This window comes from Nothobranchius furzeri, chromosome 5, assembly GCF_043380555.1.
Source record: "Nothobranchius furzeri strain GRZ-AD chromosome 5, NfurGRZ-RIMD1, whole genome shotgun sequence".
Classification (NCBI taxonomy): domain Eukaryota; kingdom Metazoa; phylum Chordata; class Actinopteri; order Cyprinodontiformes; family Nothobranchiidae; genus Nothobranchius; species Nothobranchius furzeri.
The window spans coordinates 58,684,381-58,703,883 of record NC_091745.1 but is presented as its reverse complement, the minus strand read 5'-3'; the positions used below and the strand labels follow the sequence as shown (position 1 = coordinate 58,703,883).

The window sequence follows — 19,503 nt, the reverse complement described above, 5'->3', positions numbered from 1 at the left end:
CAAAATGCTGCTGCTAGATTCCTGACCGGCACTAGAAAGCAGGAACACATCACACCCGTTTTGGCCAATCTGCACTGGCTTCCAGTATCTTTCCAAGTCAGGTTCAAGATACTTGTCTTTGTTTTTAAGTCTCTGCAGGGCAGTACTCTTAGCAATCTGTCTGAACTACTCACCTGCTACAACCCATCACGTGCACGTAGGTCATCACAGCAAAACTTACTAGTCGTTCAGCATAAAATGCTTGACTGGAGGAGGTAGGGCTTTCTCAGTTTTGGCTCCCAAGCTGTGAAATGACCTTCCACGCATTGTCAGACAAGCACCCTCACTGCCGGGTTTTAAGAGTCAGATGAAGACTCACTTTTATACTGTGGCATTCCCTCAGCACATGAGTTAGCTACGTTTTTAGACAATTTTAGACATATTGGCTAACTTTTATTCAGTAGTTTATTATCAACATTTTACCGACACTTTTGTTTCATGTTTTTGTTTGTTTTGATGTATATTTTATGGTTGGCCGTGTGTTGTTTAGCATTTTGTACGTGTGCGGCACTATGGTTCACCTCTTGGATGATGGAAAGTGCTATAGAAATAAATATGATGATGATGATGATGATAATTATTTATTCTTTTTAAACAACAAAGAGTTGTGTGAGAGTTGTAGAAATATAAGAAACCTGTAGAACTGATTTAGCCTCGTTTATCTGAGGATTTTTAGTCTGAACTGGATCAAAAATTAATCAAATAAAAGTAAATATACTTTAGACATTGCTGCTTTTATACCACTTACCAGCTCTTCTGATCATCTGTAATTTCTGATCATCTGTAATTTAAACATGTGTTTGCCTTCAGATGTGTGTATCCACAGTGTTTCTGTAAATCACGGTCATGTGATTTTGTGTTTGGTTTTTCATGGTCTTTCAGGACAGGGAAGAGGACTGTGCTGGGTGTTGTTATGGATGGCTGGAACTCCACAATTCGTTATTACAAGAACAACTTCTCTGATGGCTTCAAACAGGTGAGTCAGAGTCATTTTGTTGGTTTACTTGCATGTTTCGCTGTGCGCCAGAGTAAAAAGGCCATTTTGCCCCATGTATTGAAGTAATCTACATAGATAAGAAATCTCATCTTTGCAATAGTCTTATTTTGAAATATACCTGATGTTTTACACAGAAACTGTGTGATTTCCTGTCTGGCCCTATGTTAACTGCACAAATTAACGTGTCCCAGAAGAAGCTCGCAGCAAAAAGAACCCAATCCCATGTTTAGCAGCGCGGCGTGCTGCTTCTGGGATGTACCTGAAAATTTCCGCACCTCCATTGGTTTGGATCAACCCTATAGATTATAATGGGAACATTCCATGCTGCTAATTCCTCCAATGTGAAGTAGGAGTTATCCTTTTCCGTTGATCCCATTACGACATCTGTTCTTCCAATGAGTTCTGGTTAAGATGGTGACATGTTAACGCATTATAAATAAAAACATCATTATATCTAAACAAAGTGAACCAAACCCACACAAGCTAGGTTCTATGTGTTTCACTACCAGTTAAAAACAAAGTAAAACAGACGATTTTGTCAGTGCCATCCTAATGATATAAATACAGAAAAGAGACTGGAGGTCCTAGGGTATGAAGTACCCAACAGAACATTTCTAATTCACCTTCATTCTTCAATAATCTTTCTAAATTACATCTAATATCATAACTGCTGATGTACGTTCAAAGATCCGAGATAGGGTTCCTTCTATGGTTTCACAAAGCAGAAGGGCTTTAGAAAGACTCTGATCCTACATCATCTGTGGAAAAACAGATTCAATATGCTGGTAATGAAAACAAACAAAGGTAACCAAATAACGGAATCCACCCTGCTGCATTCAAAGGAGTTGAGGTCCAGCAGGTGTAGAAGCTAGACGATTTGATTATCTGGTCATTATCGGTGTCGTGGATCTCTCTGATGGGGCAAATAAATCAGGACAACCCAATTCTAATCAGTTTTGACTACAATGGTTTCATGGAGTCTTACAGTGTAATGGTGTCTGCTTTAATATGCAAGTGACTACTGAACTACAGAATCCCGAGCTCCCGGAAACTATTTTTACAGCCTTTTTTGCTGCAAACTACAACGTACAGGTCGTCCCGAGCTCACGGCGCCTGTTTTTTTACATACTTTGCCACAAACTCTTATTAAATTTACCAATCCCCAGGGATAGCCGAACTAGAGGCAAAGGTCATCTCTCTCAACTTCAGCGCTTTTTCTTCAAGATCCCCGTCTCTGCTCAACCTAGTCAGCAGACTGGATTAAAGAGTGTCGACCTCTCAGAACCATCAGCTGTTAAAATTCTATTCCAATTTGCTGTCCCACCTTTTAATTTGACACTTAAAATTTGTCCGTCATCAAAATGACACAGCTGTTCACACGGTGTGAATATTTTACACCACTGCCAGACATGAATCCCCTCTCCAACTGATATTTATAGTATTATCAGAACAGGAGGACAGCCCCCCCACCCCTGCCCAGTGACAGAGGCCACAAAAATGAACAAAAACATGCTCACCTGGGCCCTTCGGACCTCAGCCACTGGACAGGAGCCAAGGGCCGCTGTTGGAACTCCCCTCTGTTCACCCATCTGCGGTGCCAATATGTGGGGTTTCTCTGTTATTCTTAAAGAAGGAGTCGGAGACGGGCAACTCAGCCAGACAGCGCGGGTCTCTTTATTCATTCATCTCACATCTCAGGACAGCCAACTACAGAAGACCTCGACCAAATGTGGAGTCCTAAATTTATACTTTTTGTCCCTGGGCTACTCCCACAGTCCTTTGATAAAAGTGGAGAGAGGATGGGGTGATGTTTACTCTTCTCAATATGGTCAACGCACCCTCCAGCCCAGAGGTCGACGAGCCCTGTTATCCCGACATGATCCGAGGGCTCAAGGTTTACTGGAGCTGGTTTACACAAGTTGGACTGAAACACTGAACACAGCTTTTGGCTCCTACAGTCTCAGTAAGCTTTTAACCTAAGGACTCATAATTCAACTCAATATATGTTGTAGATGACCTCTTGACCTTTTTGGTGACAACACTTTAAACCAGACCAAATCAAATATCAGTTAGTGGGACGTCAGGTTGTGCTGCTTTGCCAGCATTTATCTACCATAAAACCTCTAATATTAGCCTGTATTTAATTAACTGCCGGTACCGGGTATCATATTTTGGCCGGTGTCGGCGGAGGTGAATAATGGCCGGTTTTTTATTGTGGCCTGGTGGAATGTGGTAACAAGCAAGTACGGGGGGCGGTTGTGTCATCCGTCTCACTTTTGATTTGCCAGTGATAGACCGCGAGGGTAACTTTAACCGTGTGGAGATGAAGAGGAGGTGAAAATTTGATATCAAGTTCAAAGAGAACATGCTGATTATGCTGCAGAACACTGGGGAGCAATAGCAGGGGTTGTATGAACTAGTCACTAGTCGACTTCACCGCTCTGTAGTGACTTTTTTGTGCCTGTCATCGACTAGTCGCTGTCATGTGATAATGACCGGCAAGATGCAGTCCTCGGAAAAGACAGCAGCCTGCTGTCAGCAGGCAACGCGCTGTGCCAGAGCTTCGGTACTGACACCCGCCGTAAAACGGACATTTAACCAAATTGTGACGTTTACCCTCTTGCAATTTAACCTTCCCCTCACCCCCATCCTAACCTTAACCAGCTTGTGCATGCAAAGCTCTGATTGTTGATGCGCTCCAGACATCTGCGTCCTGAGCACGGCCACAGTAACATTATCAAATCAGGTGTCGCCACCTCAAAAACTAATTTAACACGCGATCTGTCATGTCGGCTCATTTCCTTTTATGTTTTCTGTCTTTTATGCTTTTATTTGTGCCTGATGCGTTTCGCTGCTGTGGATCGGGGCGCATTACCCTTTTGTCCTCGGCGACGTACCTAACTGATGTGGCCGGCGAGCACTCCGCTGTTTTTGCGGTCGGTAGATCTTTTAGAACTGCAGTTCAAAGGTAACTCATGAGGTGAATATATATGAACCCAGGTAGCAGTTTTTCTTTAGGATTGAGAGGAGATGCAGGAAGATAATAAACAGGCAGGACAGAAAAATGGTCAAATAAAAACAAGTTAGTTTTTGTACCTGGTGGTTGCAACAAACAGACACCACTGAAGGTAATCAGAAGTGAGGAACAGAAAATTAAATAATTATTTTAATGTTTAGAGCAGCAGGAACTCCGAGAGGCTGCAAGCGCATCAGTGAGTTTGCGGCGCTGCGCAGGGGGTGGTGTGGGGTGGGGGTGGGGGGTGGGGGGTTTGAAGCAGAAACTACCGTTGTTAAAAGAAATGTGTTTAACTTTGAAAATGTGGCACAATTTTAATTGTCAAAAACTCCAGCGAACCATTAGTTCATTTTGCTCAAATAGAAATTGAGGCCTGCCTCTAATTCTGGTCCTCCTTCCAATAAAGGCCTGGAGCTTGATGAGCTTGAGTCAAATACAGGCCCGGGCCTGTATTAGAGGATTTACGGTAATTGTGTAAGACAGCCTGTATTAAAATGAGAACACACCAGGTGATAACAGATTATAAATCCCAAGTCTCATATATAACAAGCAAGTCAGCCCGAAATAAACTGAACATGTATTGTTACCCTGGACTTAAGCTTCCCAGAAGTTCAGCAGGATATTCACTCTGTAACTGCAGAAGGTGTATGATGTGGTCTGTTCTAACTCAGGACTCCATTGACTTGTTTCTGGGGAACTACTCTGTGGATGAAACCGATTGGGTCAACCCACTGCACGACATCAAAGACTGGAAGTTTTTTACGGTAAAACACACCATTGACACACATTACAGTATTTTTTTCTCCAATTCAATTATTTAAATGTCTGTCTTTTCTTTTGTCTTTTCCTAGTTACCTGTCATCATGGTTGTAGCTTTTTCCATGTGCATCATCTGCCTGGTGATGGCTGGTAAGACTGTGATGCTATTCTCAGACCTTCATCAAGTTTACACTTGAACAGCGTCATTTTACCCTCAGTTTGATGATTCTACAATTTCTTTTCACTCATTTAGTTAAACGTTTAGCTCTTATGTTTGGACTCATTTAAGTTGTGAAGTCAGTTGTTGGAGCTGGGGGTGGGCCATATCAACTCATTCATAATAATACAGAACATTTTCCTTGCCCGTGCAATAACAAATCCTGATATTGTAATTAGATGACATAAGCACACTTATTACACTCCGGTGTGACACAGCTATTATGGATTTGAAGGCAAATGTGGCTGTGTCCAAAGCCAGGGGTCGTATTCGTGTGAGTACTCATTCTACCCAGTCCACGTAGATCGCGTCTTTCCTCGACTACAAAGACCAGCAGTGCATGGCGGTGAATTTGGAGGCGCTAACCTTCATATTTGTTCCTGCCTGAACATCAGCATGTGTCTTTTTGCCTATCAACCTAAAACCTATTATTAGGGCACAATATTAGGAAAACCTGCAAAATTCGATAACAATGATTAATGTTGCGATGACGATATTACTTGCGATAAATAAAAACTTAACTCAGGAACAAAAATAATCAAAAACAAAGAAAAAAATATCCTAAAAATGAGAAAAGCAAAAGATATGAGGAAAGGGAAAAAGAAAATGAACAAGAAAAGGAGAATCAGCTGAAAGAGCAGAACAAAGCTAACTCAGGTGTTTGCTAACCAACAAAATTAAGTGTCATCCGCCTCAGGGGCGGGCATCTAACCTATGAGAACCCACCCAATTGGCCAAATGGGTGAAGAGCTCTATTTGATTTGTTAAAAAAACATAATGCTTTTGTTTGGTTGACAGAATGCATTATGTGTAGCAAACATTTGAGCTGACCATTCATTGCGATATTTATCTGTTCTTTGCGATATGCATATTGTGCGTGCTGATATTGCTATAATGATATATTTATGATTTACTGTGCAGCCCTACCTATTATTGTTATTTCCTTATTATTTTTGAAAAAAAAATTAAAGAGTAAGTATGCAAACTATAAAAGCCTAACAACACAACCACTTAAAGAGCAAGTCACCCCAAATCATCTTTTTTGCTGATAAACTGTATAATTGATTGTTTAATAGTGCTGTAGACATTTGTAGTCATTATTTTGACATTTTAGTGGCTCTTATTTAAAATGTAATAATTCAACTGTTGCGCCCGCTTCAGGTTAAAAGTCTGCAGTACATTGCTTGGTTCTTTTAAAACACAGAGAAAAGGAGTTTTTTTTTTTACCTTGTTTTGCTAACGTTTTGGCTAATTACTATAGCCATCATCAGATTTTTGCCGGCACAACTCTGATGATGGCTATAGTAATTAGCCGAAGCTGGGTAATGGTTTTAGGCAAAACTGGAAAAAAGGGAGAGTAATGTTGATTATTATTATTATTTTTTTTTTTTTAATTAAAAAAAAAAAATTTAATAAACCAAGACAGATTCCATCATGATGCTCCACTGAAGTTCCTCTTCAGGCTTTAAAGTCCTCATCTTACCGTTTCTCTTCTGTATTTGTGGCAGGTGACACTTGGACTGAAACTCTGGCATATGTTCTGTTCTGGGGCACGGCCAGCGTTTTGACTGGAGGCCTAATCCTGTTTAATGGACCAGACTTTGTAGATGCCCCCAGACTGGTCCAGAAAGAGAAGCTGGACTGATTGTTTGTGTGTGGAAAGCAGCTAGGTCCTAGCCAACTCACCACCTCTCCATCACTTCAGCCCCAGCGTCAACAACAACAGGCCTGGAGCCTTTACTGAAGCTGGTTGGAGCAGAGAGAGAGGTGAGCACTAGAACCAACTCCATGTGAGGAAGTCAGAGACTGGGAGACCTGGGTTCTGCTGGTGCCTGCTGCTGTCCACACAGCACCTACTGCATTGGTCTGTCCATGGGTTTGAGAGGAGACCCAACCTGTGCCTTATTTCTAAGGAATGTTCTGCTTCCCTGTTAAAGTCTTGTTTTTATCCTCCATGCCCAGTACGTTGGTACGACCATTTCATCGTTCCTTGTATCTTTACTTTTGTGAGTAATCTAGTCTAGTTACTGATACTCAGCAGCCGTTCAGGTCTGGTTCTCTGTATTTATACAGATCTGAAGGTTTTACTCTGACACCAGTTCAGCTCTCCTTAGTCCTAAACCTAAACGCTCTAGATGGAACTGCAGGTTCTTCTGTGGGTTTAAGATGTTAGGTTTTCTTTGTTCAGACTTTCAAGTTGAGTCTTTGAGTGAGTTTGCATGTTTCACATGTTATCTGATACATTAGCTCGAAACTCACAGACCAAACAAACTTCCAGGAGAGACTGGCTTCATAGTTGTTTTTTTTTTTTTTTTTTTTTTTTTTGTGTGTTTTTATTTTTTGTTCTCTGTTGTGTGAGAAATCCGTCTGTATTTCACGGGTTTGTTTTTTAAAGCTGGTTAATACAGGGAGTGCAGAATTATTAGGCAAGTTGTATTTTTGAGGAATAATTTTATTATTGAACAACAACCATGTTCTCAATGAATCCAAAAAACTCATTAATATCAAAGCTGAATGTTTTTGGAAGTAATTTTTAGTTTGTTTATAGATTTAGCTATTTAGGGGGATATCTGTGTGTGCAGGTGACTATTACTGTGCATAATTATTAGGCAACTTAGCAAAAAACAAATATATACCCATTTTAATTATTTTTACCAGTGAAACCAATATAACATCTCCACATTCACAAATATACATTTCTGACATTCAAAAACGATACAAAAACAAATCAGCGACCAATATTGCCACCTTTCTTTGCAAGGACACTCAAAAGCCTGCCATCCATGGATTCTGTCAGTGTTTGATCTGTTCACCATCAACATTGCGTGCAGCAGCAACCACAGCCTCCCAGACACTGTTCAGAGAGGTGTACGGTTTTCCCTCCTTGTGAATCTCACATTTGATGATGGACCACAGGTTCTCAATGAGGTTCAGATCAGGTGAACAATGAGGCCATGTAATTAGTTTTTCTTCTTCTATATCCTTTCTTGCCAGCCATGCTGTGGAGTACTTGGACGCGTGTGATGGAGCGTTGTCCTGCATGAAAATCATGTTTTTCTTGAAGGATGCAGACTTCTTCCTGTACCACTGGTTGAAGAAGGTGTCTTCCAGAAACTGGCAGTAGGACTGGGAATTGAGCTTGACTCCATCCTCAACCCGAAAAGGCCCCACAAGCTCATCTTTGATGGTACCAGCCCAAACCAGTACTCCACCTCCACCTTGCTGGCGTCTGAGTCGGACTGGAGCTCTCTGCCCTTTACCAATCCAGCCACGGGCCCATCCATCTGGCCCATCAAGACTCACTCTCATTTCATCAGTCCATAAAACCTTAGAAAAATCAGTCTTGAGATATTTCTTGGCCCAGTCTTGACGTTTCAGCTTGTGTATCTTGTTCAGTGGTGGTCGTCTTTCAGCCTTTCTTACCTTGGCCATGTCTCTGAGTATTGCACACCTTTTTGGGCACTCCAGTGATGTTGCAGCTCTGAAATATGGCCAAACTGGTGGCAAGTGGCATCTTGGCAGCTGCATGCTTGACTTTTCTCAGTTCATGGGCAGTTATTTTGTGCCTTGGTTTGTCCACACGCTTCTTGCGACCCTGTTGACTATTTTGAATGAAACGCTTGATTGTTCGATGATCACGCTTCAGAAGCTTTGCAATTTTAAGACTGCTGCATCCCTCTGCAAGATTTCTCACTATTTTTGACTTTTCTGAGCCTGTCAAGTCCTTTTGACCCATTTTGCCAAAGGAAAGGAAGTTGCCTAATAATTATGCACACCTAATTTGGGATGTTGATATCATTAGACCACACCCCTTCTCATTACAGAGATGCACATCACCTAATATGCTTAATTGGTAGTAGGCTTTCGAGCCTATACAGCTTGGAGTAAGACAACATGCATGAAGAGGATGATGTGGACAAAATACTCATTTGCCTAATAATTCTGCACTCCCTGTAAACAGTAGACACTGTAAATAATCTCCCTGGAAATGTTGTTGCTATTTAATTTAATTGAGCATAGTTTCATCTGGCAGAGAATTAAAATAATTATCAAAAACTTACTGATGCATGTTACCACACCAATATTAGCCGATGGCACCTTATTGTAATATACAATAACTCTTTGATGACTTGATTATTATTATTATTATTCTGAGCTACTACAGCAATCAATTTCCCTCTGGGATTAATGAAGTATTTTTGAATTGAATTGAATTGAATTATAGTGAGACCAGAACACAGAGTCAGAGTTGGCAGCTGAAACCAGGTCAACTTCTCTTCATGAACCCATTTGGAACCAACTTCAAAGAAAAGACCTTCAGATTCATTACCGCATGTTAATTTAGGAGAATGAAAAATGTTACTCAGGGCAAATAACTGTCAAGACATGTTAAGTTATACTATATTAAGCTGGGGCAGAGGTCAGCTCAAGGGTCAAAGGTCATGTTTAACCTCCCTGAGGGAATGAAGTGTATAGTTGCTGGGCTATATGTGGCTGTGGTCCTGTGATCATGTTCTTGGTTATTGTTCTGCTTGTGTAAATGTTTTCTAGAGGAGAGTTTCTCAAACTGGTGGGATTCAAAAAATCCTTATGAGGGTAAAACATTTCCAACAAGTCCTGTAATTATTTATTTCTTTTTTCGAATGCTTTATGTAATCATATTCAGAAATGTGACCTCTTCTTTAAAGTACTTTATTGGAATGTCAGAAACCCCTAATTAACTAGCTGCTTTATACGTTTAAAGAGTAAGTCGTGTAAAGAAGATCACAGGCTTCAAGCTGAGGAAGGATTGCACAGATGGCAGCCTGGACACAGCCAATGAACTGAACAAGTTCTTCAATAGGTTCAGTTCAGGAACAAACCCAGCATCCTCCTCGCCTGTCCCCAGACAGACATCCCATCCTCTTCTGATCCAACATTTTCCTGTCACACGCCAGCTCTTTTGTCCTCTAACACAGTCATGGACTCTTCTGGTTCTATAAATCTGTCTTCAACCAAGTCAGGAGATGCTGCTGCCCCATTTACCTCCCCCTCCCACCTATCTGTTTCTAGAAGTCAGGTGAAGAGGCAGCTGGAGAGACTGAACAGGAACAAGGCTGCAGGTCCAGATGGTGTCAGCCCCAGGGTACTGAAGGCCTGTGCAGAGCAGCTCTGTGGGATTCTGCAGCACCTCTTCAACCTCAGCCTGGCCCAGGAGAAGGTTCCAGTCTTGTTGAAGACATCCTGCCTTGTTCCAGTTCCAAAGAAAACTCGCCCATCAGTCAATGACGACTACAGACCGGTTGCCCTGACAACCCACATCATGAAGGTCCTAGAGAGACTCCTGTTGGTCCACCTGAATAAGCAAACTAGGACATATCAGGACCCGCTGCAGTTTGCTTATCGCCATGGAGTTGGAGTTGAAGATGCCATCATCCAGCTGCTTCCACCAATCCACTGTCATCTGGACAAAGCAGGCAACACTGTGAGGGTCATGTTCTTTGATTTCTCCAGTGCATTTAACACAATTCAGCCTGATGTACTTTGCCAGAAACTCCAGAATACACAGGTGGGGGCCTCAACTATCGCCTGGATTAAAGACTACCTGACAAACAGACCACAGTTTGTGAGGCTGGAGAACTGCACATCAAACCAGGCGATCAGTAACATTGGAGCACCACAGGGGTCTGTACTCTCACCATTCCTTTTCACCCTGTACACCTCAGACTTCTAGTACAAATCAGAGACCTGTCATCTACAGAAATACTCGGATGACTCTGCAGTTGTTGGGTGTATCAGAGATGGACCGGAAGCTGAGTACAGAGAGCTGGTGGAGCGCTTTGTGGCATGGTGTGGAAACAATCATCTGACCTTGAACGTGAACAAAACAAAGGAGATGATTTTAGACTTCAGAAGAAACAGGGTGGAGTCAAACAGTGTTTCCATCATGGGAGAAGAAGTGGAGGTGGTTGAGGAAAACAAATACCTTGGAGTTCACCTGGACAACAGACGGGACTGGAGAAAGAACAGCGAAGGGACACAGCAGACTGCACTTCTTGAGGACACTTAGGTCCTTCAGTGTCTGTAGCAAGATGCTGCAGATCTTCTACAAGTCTGTTGTTGAGAGTGTAATCTCTTCAGCCATCGTCTGTTGGGGTAGCAGCATCAGAAGCAGGGACCAGAAAAGGCTCAACAGCCTAATAAAAAAGGCTGGTTCTGTTCTGGGGACGACTGTGGAACCACTGGAGGAGATTATGCAAAGAAGGATTCTCCAGAGAATCAAGAAAATTAGGGACAACCCTGAGCATTCTCTTCACAAGACTGTCCGACAACGGAAGAGTGTCTTCAGTCAGAGGCTTCTTCAGTTTAGCTGCAACACTGACCGCTACTGGAGATCCTTCCTGCCAACAGCCATTGTAATATACAACAACTCTTTGATGACCTGATTATCATTTTTATTCTGAGCTTCTACAGCAATCAATTTCCCTCTGGGATTAATAAAGTATTTTTGAATTGAATTAGAGTAAAGACTAAAGCAGCCCACATTTATGAGGACAGGGTTTTATTCATTGACAACTTTCAGACACTTCATGTGGGCTCTATTCTTTACCCCCACAAACTAAAAACATGCGTGCTAGATTGTAAGGATATGCTAGGAGTGAGTGTGTGATGGACTGGAGACCTGTCCAAGGTGTCCCCTGCTGCGATGATTTAGAATGGATGGTTCTGTGACCCTGTAGTTGCACTTGATTCAGGCTGAAAGAGAGGCTAATATCCGTGTTGCTCACATGATGTTGTTGCTAAGCCAAAGACTCATTTTGAAGGTGAACACACGGAAACCCATACAACCGCTAAAGTCTCTTTTACAGATTCAGATACAGTCCATAGGTCCCAGTGAATTTTCTATAATTAATGCTTCTCTGTTATCTGCTCAGGTCCCTGCTTACTTAAGGATGCTGTAAACCGACTCAGTGGCCTAGTAACCGACTCAGTGGCCTAGTGGTAGAGTGTCCGCCCTGAGATCGGGAGATCAGGGGTTCGACTCCTGGTCGGGTCATACCAATGACTTTGAGAAAATGGGACCCAATGCCTCCCTGCTTGACACTCAGCATTAAGGGGTTGGATTGGGGGGTTAAACCACCAAATAGTTCCCGAGCGCGGCTTGTCTGCAGCTCACTGCTCCCCCAGGGGATGGGTCAAATGCGGAGAATAAATTTCACCACACACCTGTGTGTGTGTGTGTGTGTGTGACGACTAAATGGGACTTTAATCTTTAATCTTTTAAGACCTTTGTGTCTGAATACAAACATCCGAATAACCTTTGCCCCTAGTAATAGGACCGGACTTGTCACGGACACGGTGGCTGCTTCAGACTGGTGAGGTCAAGTTCCGGACAGGGAGGAGGAGGGGACCGGGGGACGCTGTGCTCACCTAGATAGCTCGCTCCTGTAGCATGCGGCGAACCATGGCAGCTCGCCTCCTACGGTACCGTCTCCTAGACGCACGACGGAGCACTTCACGCCGCTTCCGTGACTCCTTTATTAACCATTGAGCTTCATCATCCAGGTCTCTTATGCGTCTTTGTATGGGCAGAATTATGCTTAGCATAAGTCCGATCAGTGAGAGGAATTCTATCTCTTCGTCGGCCATGTTTGACTGAATAGCTTTGTTTGGGTAAATGACGCATGTACGCCCGCTGCACTATGTTTACGCAATATCCGGGTACAGCCTTCCTATCCCCTCCCCCTCAGACATCTGGAACTTTTCTCTGCTGTGTGAAGGCAGCTGAAAGGACAAGTTCAGGTACAAAATTGGTGTGTCTGAAAACACAGTTCTGGTTAAAAACCGGACTGAATTGTCCACACACATTCCAGAATGTCAATCTGAAAAGGGCTCAAGTTTCGGTTCTCCACCACATCCCTCACCCATGGTGTCCCGCAAGGTTCTGTGCTGGGGACTCTACTCTTCCTCCTTTATCTGATTCCTCTTCAGCACATCCTGAGCTCCTTTAAAGGAATCTCTTACTATCTTTATGCAGATGACATCTCCTTTAAGCCCCATGAGATGTCTAAGCTGCAGCTGTTGCACACCTGCTTAGACTCTATTAAAACCTGGATGGCTGGGAACTTTCTACAGCTGAATGAAGATAAGACTGAGATCCTCATGTGTGCCCCAGACAAGCTGTGTAACGTCCAGCAATGGTCAGTTGAGGTACAGTCTGACCTTTCAACATCTATTCAACATCTGGTCAGAAAGGAGACACAACACTGCATGTGTTCCCTTTAAATGAGCCAGCCTTCATACCAGCTCACAGACTCTGCAAGTCTGAAAGATAAACAATAACTTTCTTTCCCAAGGTCCCATCTGTCTGCCTCCACAGAAGAACAACTCCAGCTCGAATCAGTTGCTAAATTCAAGAATGATTTCCTAAATCAATTTGAACTTCTTCCATGACTTATAATCTAGATAATCATTAAATAAACATTTGTTTATTACTACTTATAATAATTATAGTATAATGAAATGCTTCATTAATCTGTGCTCACTGAATGGATGTTATGTTTGTCAACTAGAACCTGCCATGTGTTCAACGTGTTTTGACGACGAGGTCCTCACACCTGCACTCACACAAAAACCGTATATTATGTCAATGACAATAACAAGTAAGGTTAAGTTAAACTCCAACACATAGCTTGCCCTTTTAACCAGTCAAAACATTCGGTATCAAAGATGGTGTGCTTCTGAGTTGTCTAGGCAACATCTCCCAAGCTGTCAGCCTTTGATTGGCTGTGCAAATCATAACATCTAAACCTTAAAACTGGATCATATAGAATATTTCATCTTCCTTGTCATAACAAATAAAAATCATTGATTTGCCTCCGCTACAAGCTGGTTCCCAAAGTCAGAGGTCCTCTTGGTCACGTTAATTCTCACACCAAACCCTCTGTCAACTTCGACCCAGCCCTCACCCTGGATCCTCATATCAGTTCTCTTGTTCGCTCTTCCTTCTTCCATCTCAGGAACTTTGCTAAGTTGATTCCCATTCTGTCCCGCTCTGAACTTGAGATTGTTATCCACACCTTCATCTCCTCACACTTAGACTACTGCAACTCGCTTTTCATTTGTCTATGCAAAGGTGGTTCAGAATGCCTGTGCTCGGCTTCTGACCAAGTCCTCCAAACACACCCACATCACCCCGTTTCTCCTCCAGCTTCATTGGCTGCCAGTCAACTTCAGGGTTAATTTCAAGATCCTGGTTCTGGTCTTTAGGGCCTTTTATGGACAAGCACCATCATACATTGGTGATCTTCTCAGTCCCTACACCCCCAGTAGGTCCCTGAGTGACCAAAGCCTAATGGTTGTGCAGTGCACCAGTCTAAAGACCAAAGGTGACAGATCATTTGCTGCTGTAGCCCCAGACTCTGGAACCCTCTCCCGCTGAGCCTGAGATCAGTGGACTCCGTGGTCTCCTTTAAAAAGCAGCTGAAAGCTCACTTGTTCTAGCTGGCTTTGGTGTGACCTTCATCACCACCCTCTCCTTGTTCTGCTCTTTCTACCAATTCCGTCTTTCCCAGGATCCACTGATCTCCCTCTTCCCAATTCATTTTCTCTTTCCCTTGCCTTACATTTTTTAACCACAATTCTTTATTTTTTTCTTCTAATTTTATTTGAATTTTGAATTTCTTGTTTTTGTGAAGCGCCTCGTGATTTTTATCTTGAGAGGCGCTATATAAAGATCATTTACTTTTTTAATGTTGGATTTTTTATTTTGCCACCAGTACAAAAGCTTCCCTTTATTTTCTGTTTAGAATCTGTAGACAAAATATGATTTCTGTTGAATTATTCTGTGTATTTTGATTAAATAAATAAAAATAATAAAAAAACAAATGTTTGTACTTTGTTTTTGTTTTGATTGGATTTGTTTTTTGGTAGAGCCAATAATAACTGGTTCTAGTAACAAACTAATACAACATACATGACCAGACACAACAGCTGTTGATAACAGAATAACAATAGAAGTTGAAACTTCAAATATATTAATGTTTTGTCAGTGACTGACTTTCACAAATACAGCCTGATTAAAAGTTAAACAGCCATGAAACCATCCAGCTGCAATCCTTGACTCGTTATGAAGACTCGTGGGGTAAAATAAACTTATTGTTGGGTTTCTAGGCATCAGAATGGTGGTTGACTTTCTCTCTGGCCCATCTTCTTGCTTGTTCCAGTTCAGCCATCATTGGCAGCAGACCTTTATACATGTTGGTCTTGATTGAGCGAAGTTTGTCCTGGTAGTCCTTCGGCAGTCCATTCTGCTCAGCGCCCATCACAATCACCTGCAGTCGTTGATAAAAACAGCTGGTTTGTTTTGAAAGAAGTCTTCTTTTTGCTGTTTTCTTTCAAAGATGTTGCATTATTATCAACAATAAGCAGTAAATGTTGGAAGGGCCTAACACCTCTACCATCTTCCAGACACTCAGTCAGAAAATTATTCTCTATGTTATAAATTCACTTCCCAACTCCCCCACCTCAACATGCCCAGAGCATCTACCCTAAGAGAGAACATTAAACCCTTCTCTGCTCCTACCCTCCCATTCATTTCGTGATGGACCAACAGAGACACAAACCCCCTCAGTCATGAACATTAAACTTGTCTGCTTGAGGCTGAGGCTGCAGTCCTACACCAGCGAGGTGTGTCCTTATTCCCATCTCTCCTTTGACAGAAACCATCCGTGAACTCTTACGGTCAAAAATACATCGCTAAAAGATCTTGATTCTCTCCTTCACCAACTTGACTGACCTTTAATTATTTTTCCACAACATAAACAATAAAACAATGCTACTAATGGTGTTATTTTCTTAAAGGTAAAGGTGGACTTATTTTCTTTTATGGAATACAAACCCGTCAATTGTATAACATAATTATGGTGATTTATGTCAACAATGTTCTTTACAGCTTGTAAAAGAAAAGCATCACTGAACTAGTAGACCCTGCTATGTTTGAAATTAACCATTCATGTAAACTCTAATAGATAAAGATGGTGGTAAATAAAACATCAAATCAAAGAGACATTAACTAATGTGTAGTTACAGAGGGCACAATGTACTACAAAACACAGAGGTGTGGTCACAAAGTCAGAACAATCTGGTATTGTGGCCAACAAGCTCTCAGCTGTGTGACCTGCAGCATGACGGTGTCCTGACTGTTGGTAGTTGTTCATCAGGTGACAAGTGTGTGTACAGACTAGCCTCTTTTCTTGACATTTCACAAAGACAAAGTTTAAAGGGCCAAAGCGATAGAAAAAACATTAGCCCTGATTCACTAAGTATATTTTACTTAAACTTTATCATTATTAAAAGACGGACAAAATGTGATTTTCACTTTTACAGCAGAGAAACTCAAGCCTGGCGAACCATCAGATATATTTGAATATATAGTCTGGCCACGACCCATTGATAGCTCTCAGTCATGGGATGGAATCTACGGTTTTCTTTCAAACTGTCTCTGCATGATATTGGACAATGAACAACGTGACGTACTCATCGCTACAGATGTCAGTCAATGGGGCAGTCCACCATACACTGTTGAAGAAAGTGCAAATATATCCTTTTTCTAAATAAAGCACCTCAATCTCCTCTTGACTTAAAGAAAAGCCCAAATCTAAATAGTCCAAAGTTGATGCCAAAGCCATTTCAAATGAGCTGTCGCTATCTTAGTTTCACTCAGTCGCACTAAACTCCTGCTCACAAAACCATAAGAGCGCTGTGATTGGACCGGCACCAGACTGTCCTGGGCTGCAGAGGTTCCGATGGGGCGTGGCTAGACCAACATGCAGGGCAAAAATATTTTGCTTTGGCAACCGATGGTCTAGATTCTACGCTATAGAAAAACTCATGAACTGCCATAAGAATTTAAATTACCCTCTGAGAAAGTCTTTCCTGGATGTGATTAATTTTTGGAATTACGTCACAAAACTGCATATTTGGACTGAGAGCAGGTGCTGCACAGCTGAAAGACATCAAACTGAGTGAGAAAGGAAGGAGCTGGAGCACAAGTCGAGAGTTTAAATAGATGCAAGTAAAAACCTAGCGTTTCAACACCCACAGATTACGTGAACGCTGGAGCAATATAATTATATACAGGTGAGATTAGCTATTCATATGTATACTTTCACATGTATAGTATGTGAGCTCTAACCATCTAGTGGTGCAGTTGGGGTGTTTAAGTGTATCTGTTATTGATGTTTGCATAAACAGAGAAAAGAATATTAGTGACTGACTTGTTTAATCAATACATTTGCAGTCTCTAGTATAAATGAATGCCTTGTAAGTTGTTCTCATGGGGAGAAAAAATATATCGGTGCTCCAGTTTTCTGACTCATATCAAGGCTGAGCTTCAGACGGCACCTTTTGGAGTCTTATTTCCTGATATTTGGACAACTCAAGATTGGCTAACAGCAACACAACTCTACCCTTTGTTTGCTCTGCAACATTGATGTTTTATCAGCACAAAAACACAAGTAAAGAGTTCTGCCATGTGGTGAAGTTGCTAATGCTAATGGTTAACTTCTACTAGTCAAGACGTTCTCTTGTGTTTCTTGTGAAACCAACAGCTTTCCCCGTCGCGAGCCAAGATGGGCGAGTCCATGAATGTTGCGTAACAATGTGACGTAGATCTGTCAGGCTTTTCAAATCCTAGTCTTTCACCATATTTCCTATCAGAAGCAAATGCAGGAGACAGGTGTGTTTTCATGTTAAGCCTGCATGAAAATGCCAGTGACCGATTATAATCAGAAATAATAATTACACGTGTTTTAGTCAACTACCCCTTTAAAACCCGTCTAGAGTACAGACAGGGCCTGAAGCTAAGGCTAAATGTTTCAAGAATATAACTAGCTCCAGTAACATCTCAAACCCTAAGTGCTGTAGCTGTAATGGGGTTTAAAAGTTGTGTGAAAAACTTTGAAAGTCCATACCTGAAGATACTGAGGAGAAGGTGGAGCGTACACATAGCTGTTCATGATGTACGTGCGACAGTTGATCTCCTGACTTCTTGTTTTCACTGATAGTTCCACAGGACTGTAGGCACCCAATGTGACATTCTCTTGGCTTGGATGTGCACACACAGACACACACACTTGCATTTGTAGGATTCACAGGAAAACAGTCAGTAGGGCTGGGCAATATGGCCTAAAATCAATATCATGATATATTAAGGATTCCACCTCAATAACGATAAATGGGCGATAACTACTGGAACGCGCAGAAACAAAAGTTGTCCACTCGATGGGGCTGTCACATGTATTACGTTGAGTCACATTTTTACGTGACTCAAGGTGGTACAAGGGCCATGAAAGTTGCCAACCTACAAACATCTTTTAATTTTTTTAGTATCAAATTTATTGTCTTGGGAAAAATTATCTCAATAAGAGTCAGAAAGTTCGATAACGATAAATTTTCTATTTATTGCCCAGCCCTAACAGTCATAAACGAACTGTTTACCTGTCAAGTGACTCTAGATCAGTTATGTTCAGTCTCCACACCACACCCCACACCTCATCTCCTGGGCTGTGCTCTATAGTGGCCACACCGCCATGCCACCGGTCACTGGCGAGTCCTTTGTAGTTCCCAAAAACTAATTTATAGTCCTAAAAAACAGAGCAAAACAAAATATTGTTTAAGCTGCTGTATGTACACCTGAGTAGTGATGCTCCTCTGGTCAGACCTTGAGCCTTGCCACACAGTTCACTGTTGCTGAAGGGTTCTTCAGGTGAAGGCGTTCCTTCAGAAGGTTACTACCATAGGCAAAATACAGAAAGGTGTGGTTGTTCTCCATGTTTTCTTCAGTTTCTTCTTCGGGAAATGGACGGGACAACATTAATGAGCTGTCAAGACGGGCCAGCATCAACAAAGATGGAGCTGTAAGCAGCACAGAGCAGCCTGTGAGTTGCAGCATAACAAAATTCAAACAGTGGCCTTTTAGCACTCACACTCCATTCTCATGCTAATCCTTTATACTGCCACAGAACCCTATTCATGCTAACAATGCCTAGTGTACTACATGTTTCGAGACAAAGAACCTCACACATCACTTTATACAATGCACACACACAACACACATGTCACACTCTGTTACACTTCTATCCTCAAGAAACTTCCAAACTTATCATTTTTTAGATGAAGCAGATATTAGGAAAAAAGACAGCAAAAGTGGTTGCCAACTGTGTTGCAGAGAAGCTAAATTGATCATTTTTGTCTCACTTCATGTGTTACTTTCAGAGCTGACCTATAACATCACAGCTGGTAAAGTGACTGAAAATTAGCTAATCGTCTGTTGGTGTCAGAGAAATTTGGTACAGTTTTGTTTAAAGGTGTGGTTCACTGATAAACCATACAACCATCCATCCATTTTTGGAACCCGCTTGTCCACGTGGGGTCGCAGGGGGGGCTAGTGCCTATCTCCAGCGGCGGGGTACACCCTGGACAGAGAGCCAGTCT

At 42.0% G+C, this 19,503-nt stretch overlaps 2 protein-coding genes across 3 annotated transcripts in view; one reads left to right on the top strand and one right to left on the bottom strand.

Annotated features, from left to right (window-relative positions):
• Positions 1-6,900, top strand: part of sacm1lb (SAC1 like phosphatidylinositide phosphatase b) — an 83,185-nt gene extending 76,285 nt beyond the window's left edge. For both annotated transcript variants that reach the window (XM_070550951.1, XM_070550950.1), the window contains 4 exons: positions 922-1,015; positions 4,724-4,816; positions 4,904-4,961; positions 6,537-6,900. In XM_070550951.1, coding sequence (XP_070407052.1) covers positions 922-1,015; positions 4,724-4,816; positions 4,904-4,961; positions 6,537-6,673 — 382 coding nt within the window. In that variant the 3' untranslated portion in view covers positions 6,674-6,900. The remainder of the gene's footprint in view (positions 1-921; positions 1,016-4,723; positions 4,817-4,903; positions 4,962-6,536) is intronic.
• Positions 6,901-15,027: 8,127 nt separating this feature from the next.
• ggctb (gamma-glutamylcyclotransferase b) lies at positions 15,028-18,938 on the bottom strand. Its single transcript, XM_015949547.3, has 4 exons — positions 18,731-18,938; positions 18,508-18,653; positions 17,982-18,114; positions 15,028-15,341 (listed from the first exon to the last, which is right to left on the bottom strand). Exons 1-4 carry the CDS (start codon positions 18,908-18,910, stop codon positions 15,177-15,179), a joined length of 624 nt encoding a protein of 207 aa, XP_015805033.2. The 5' UTR covers positions 18,911-18,938; the 3' UTR covers positions 15,028-15,176.
• Positions 18,939-19,503: the final 565 nt, after the last annotated feature.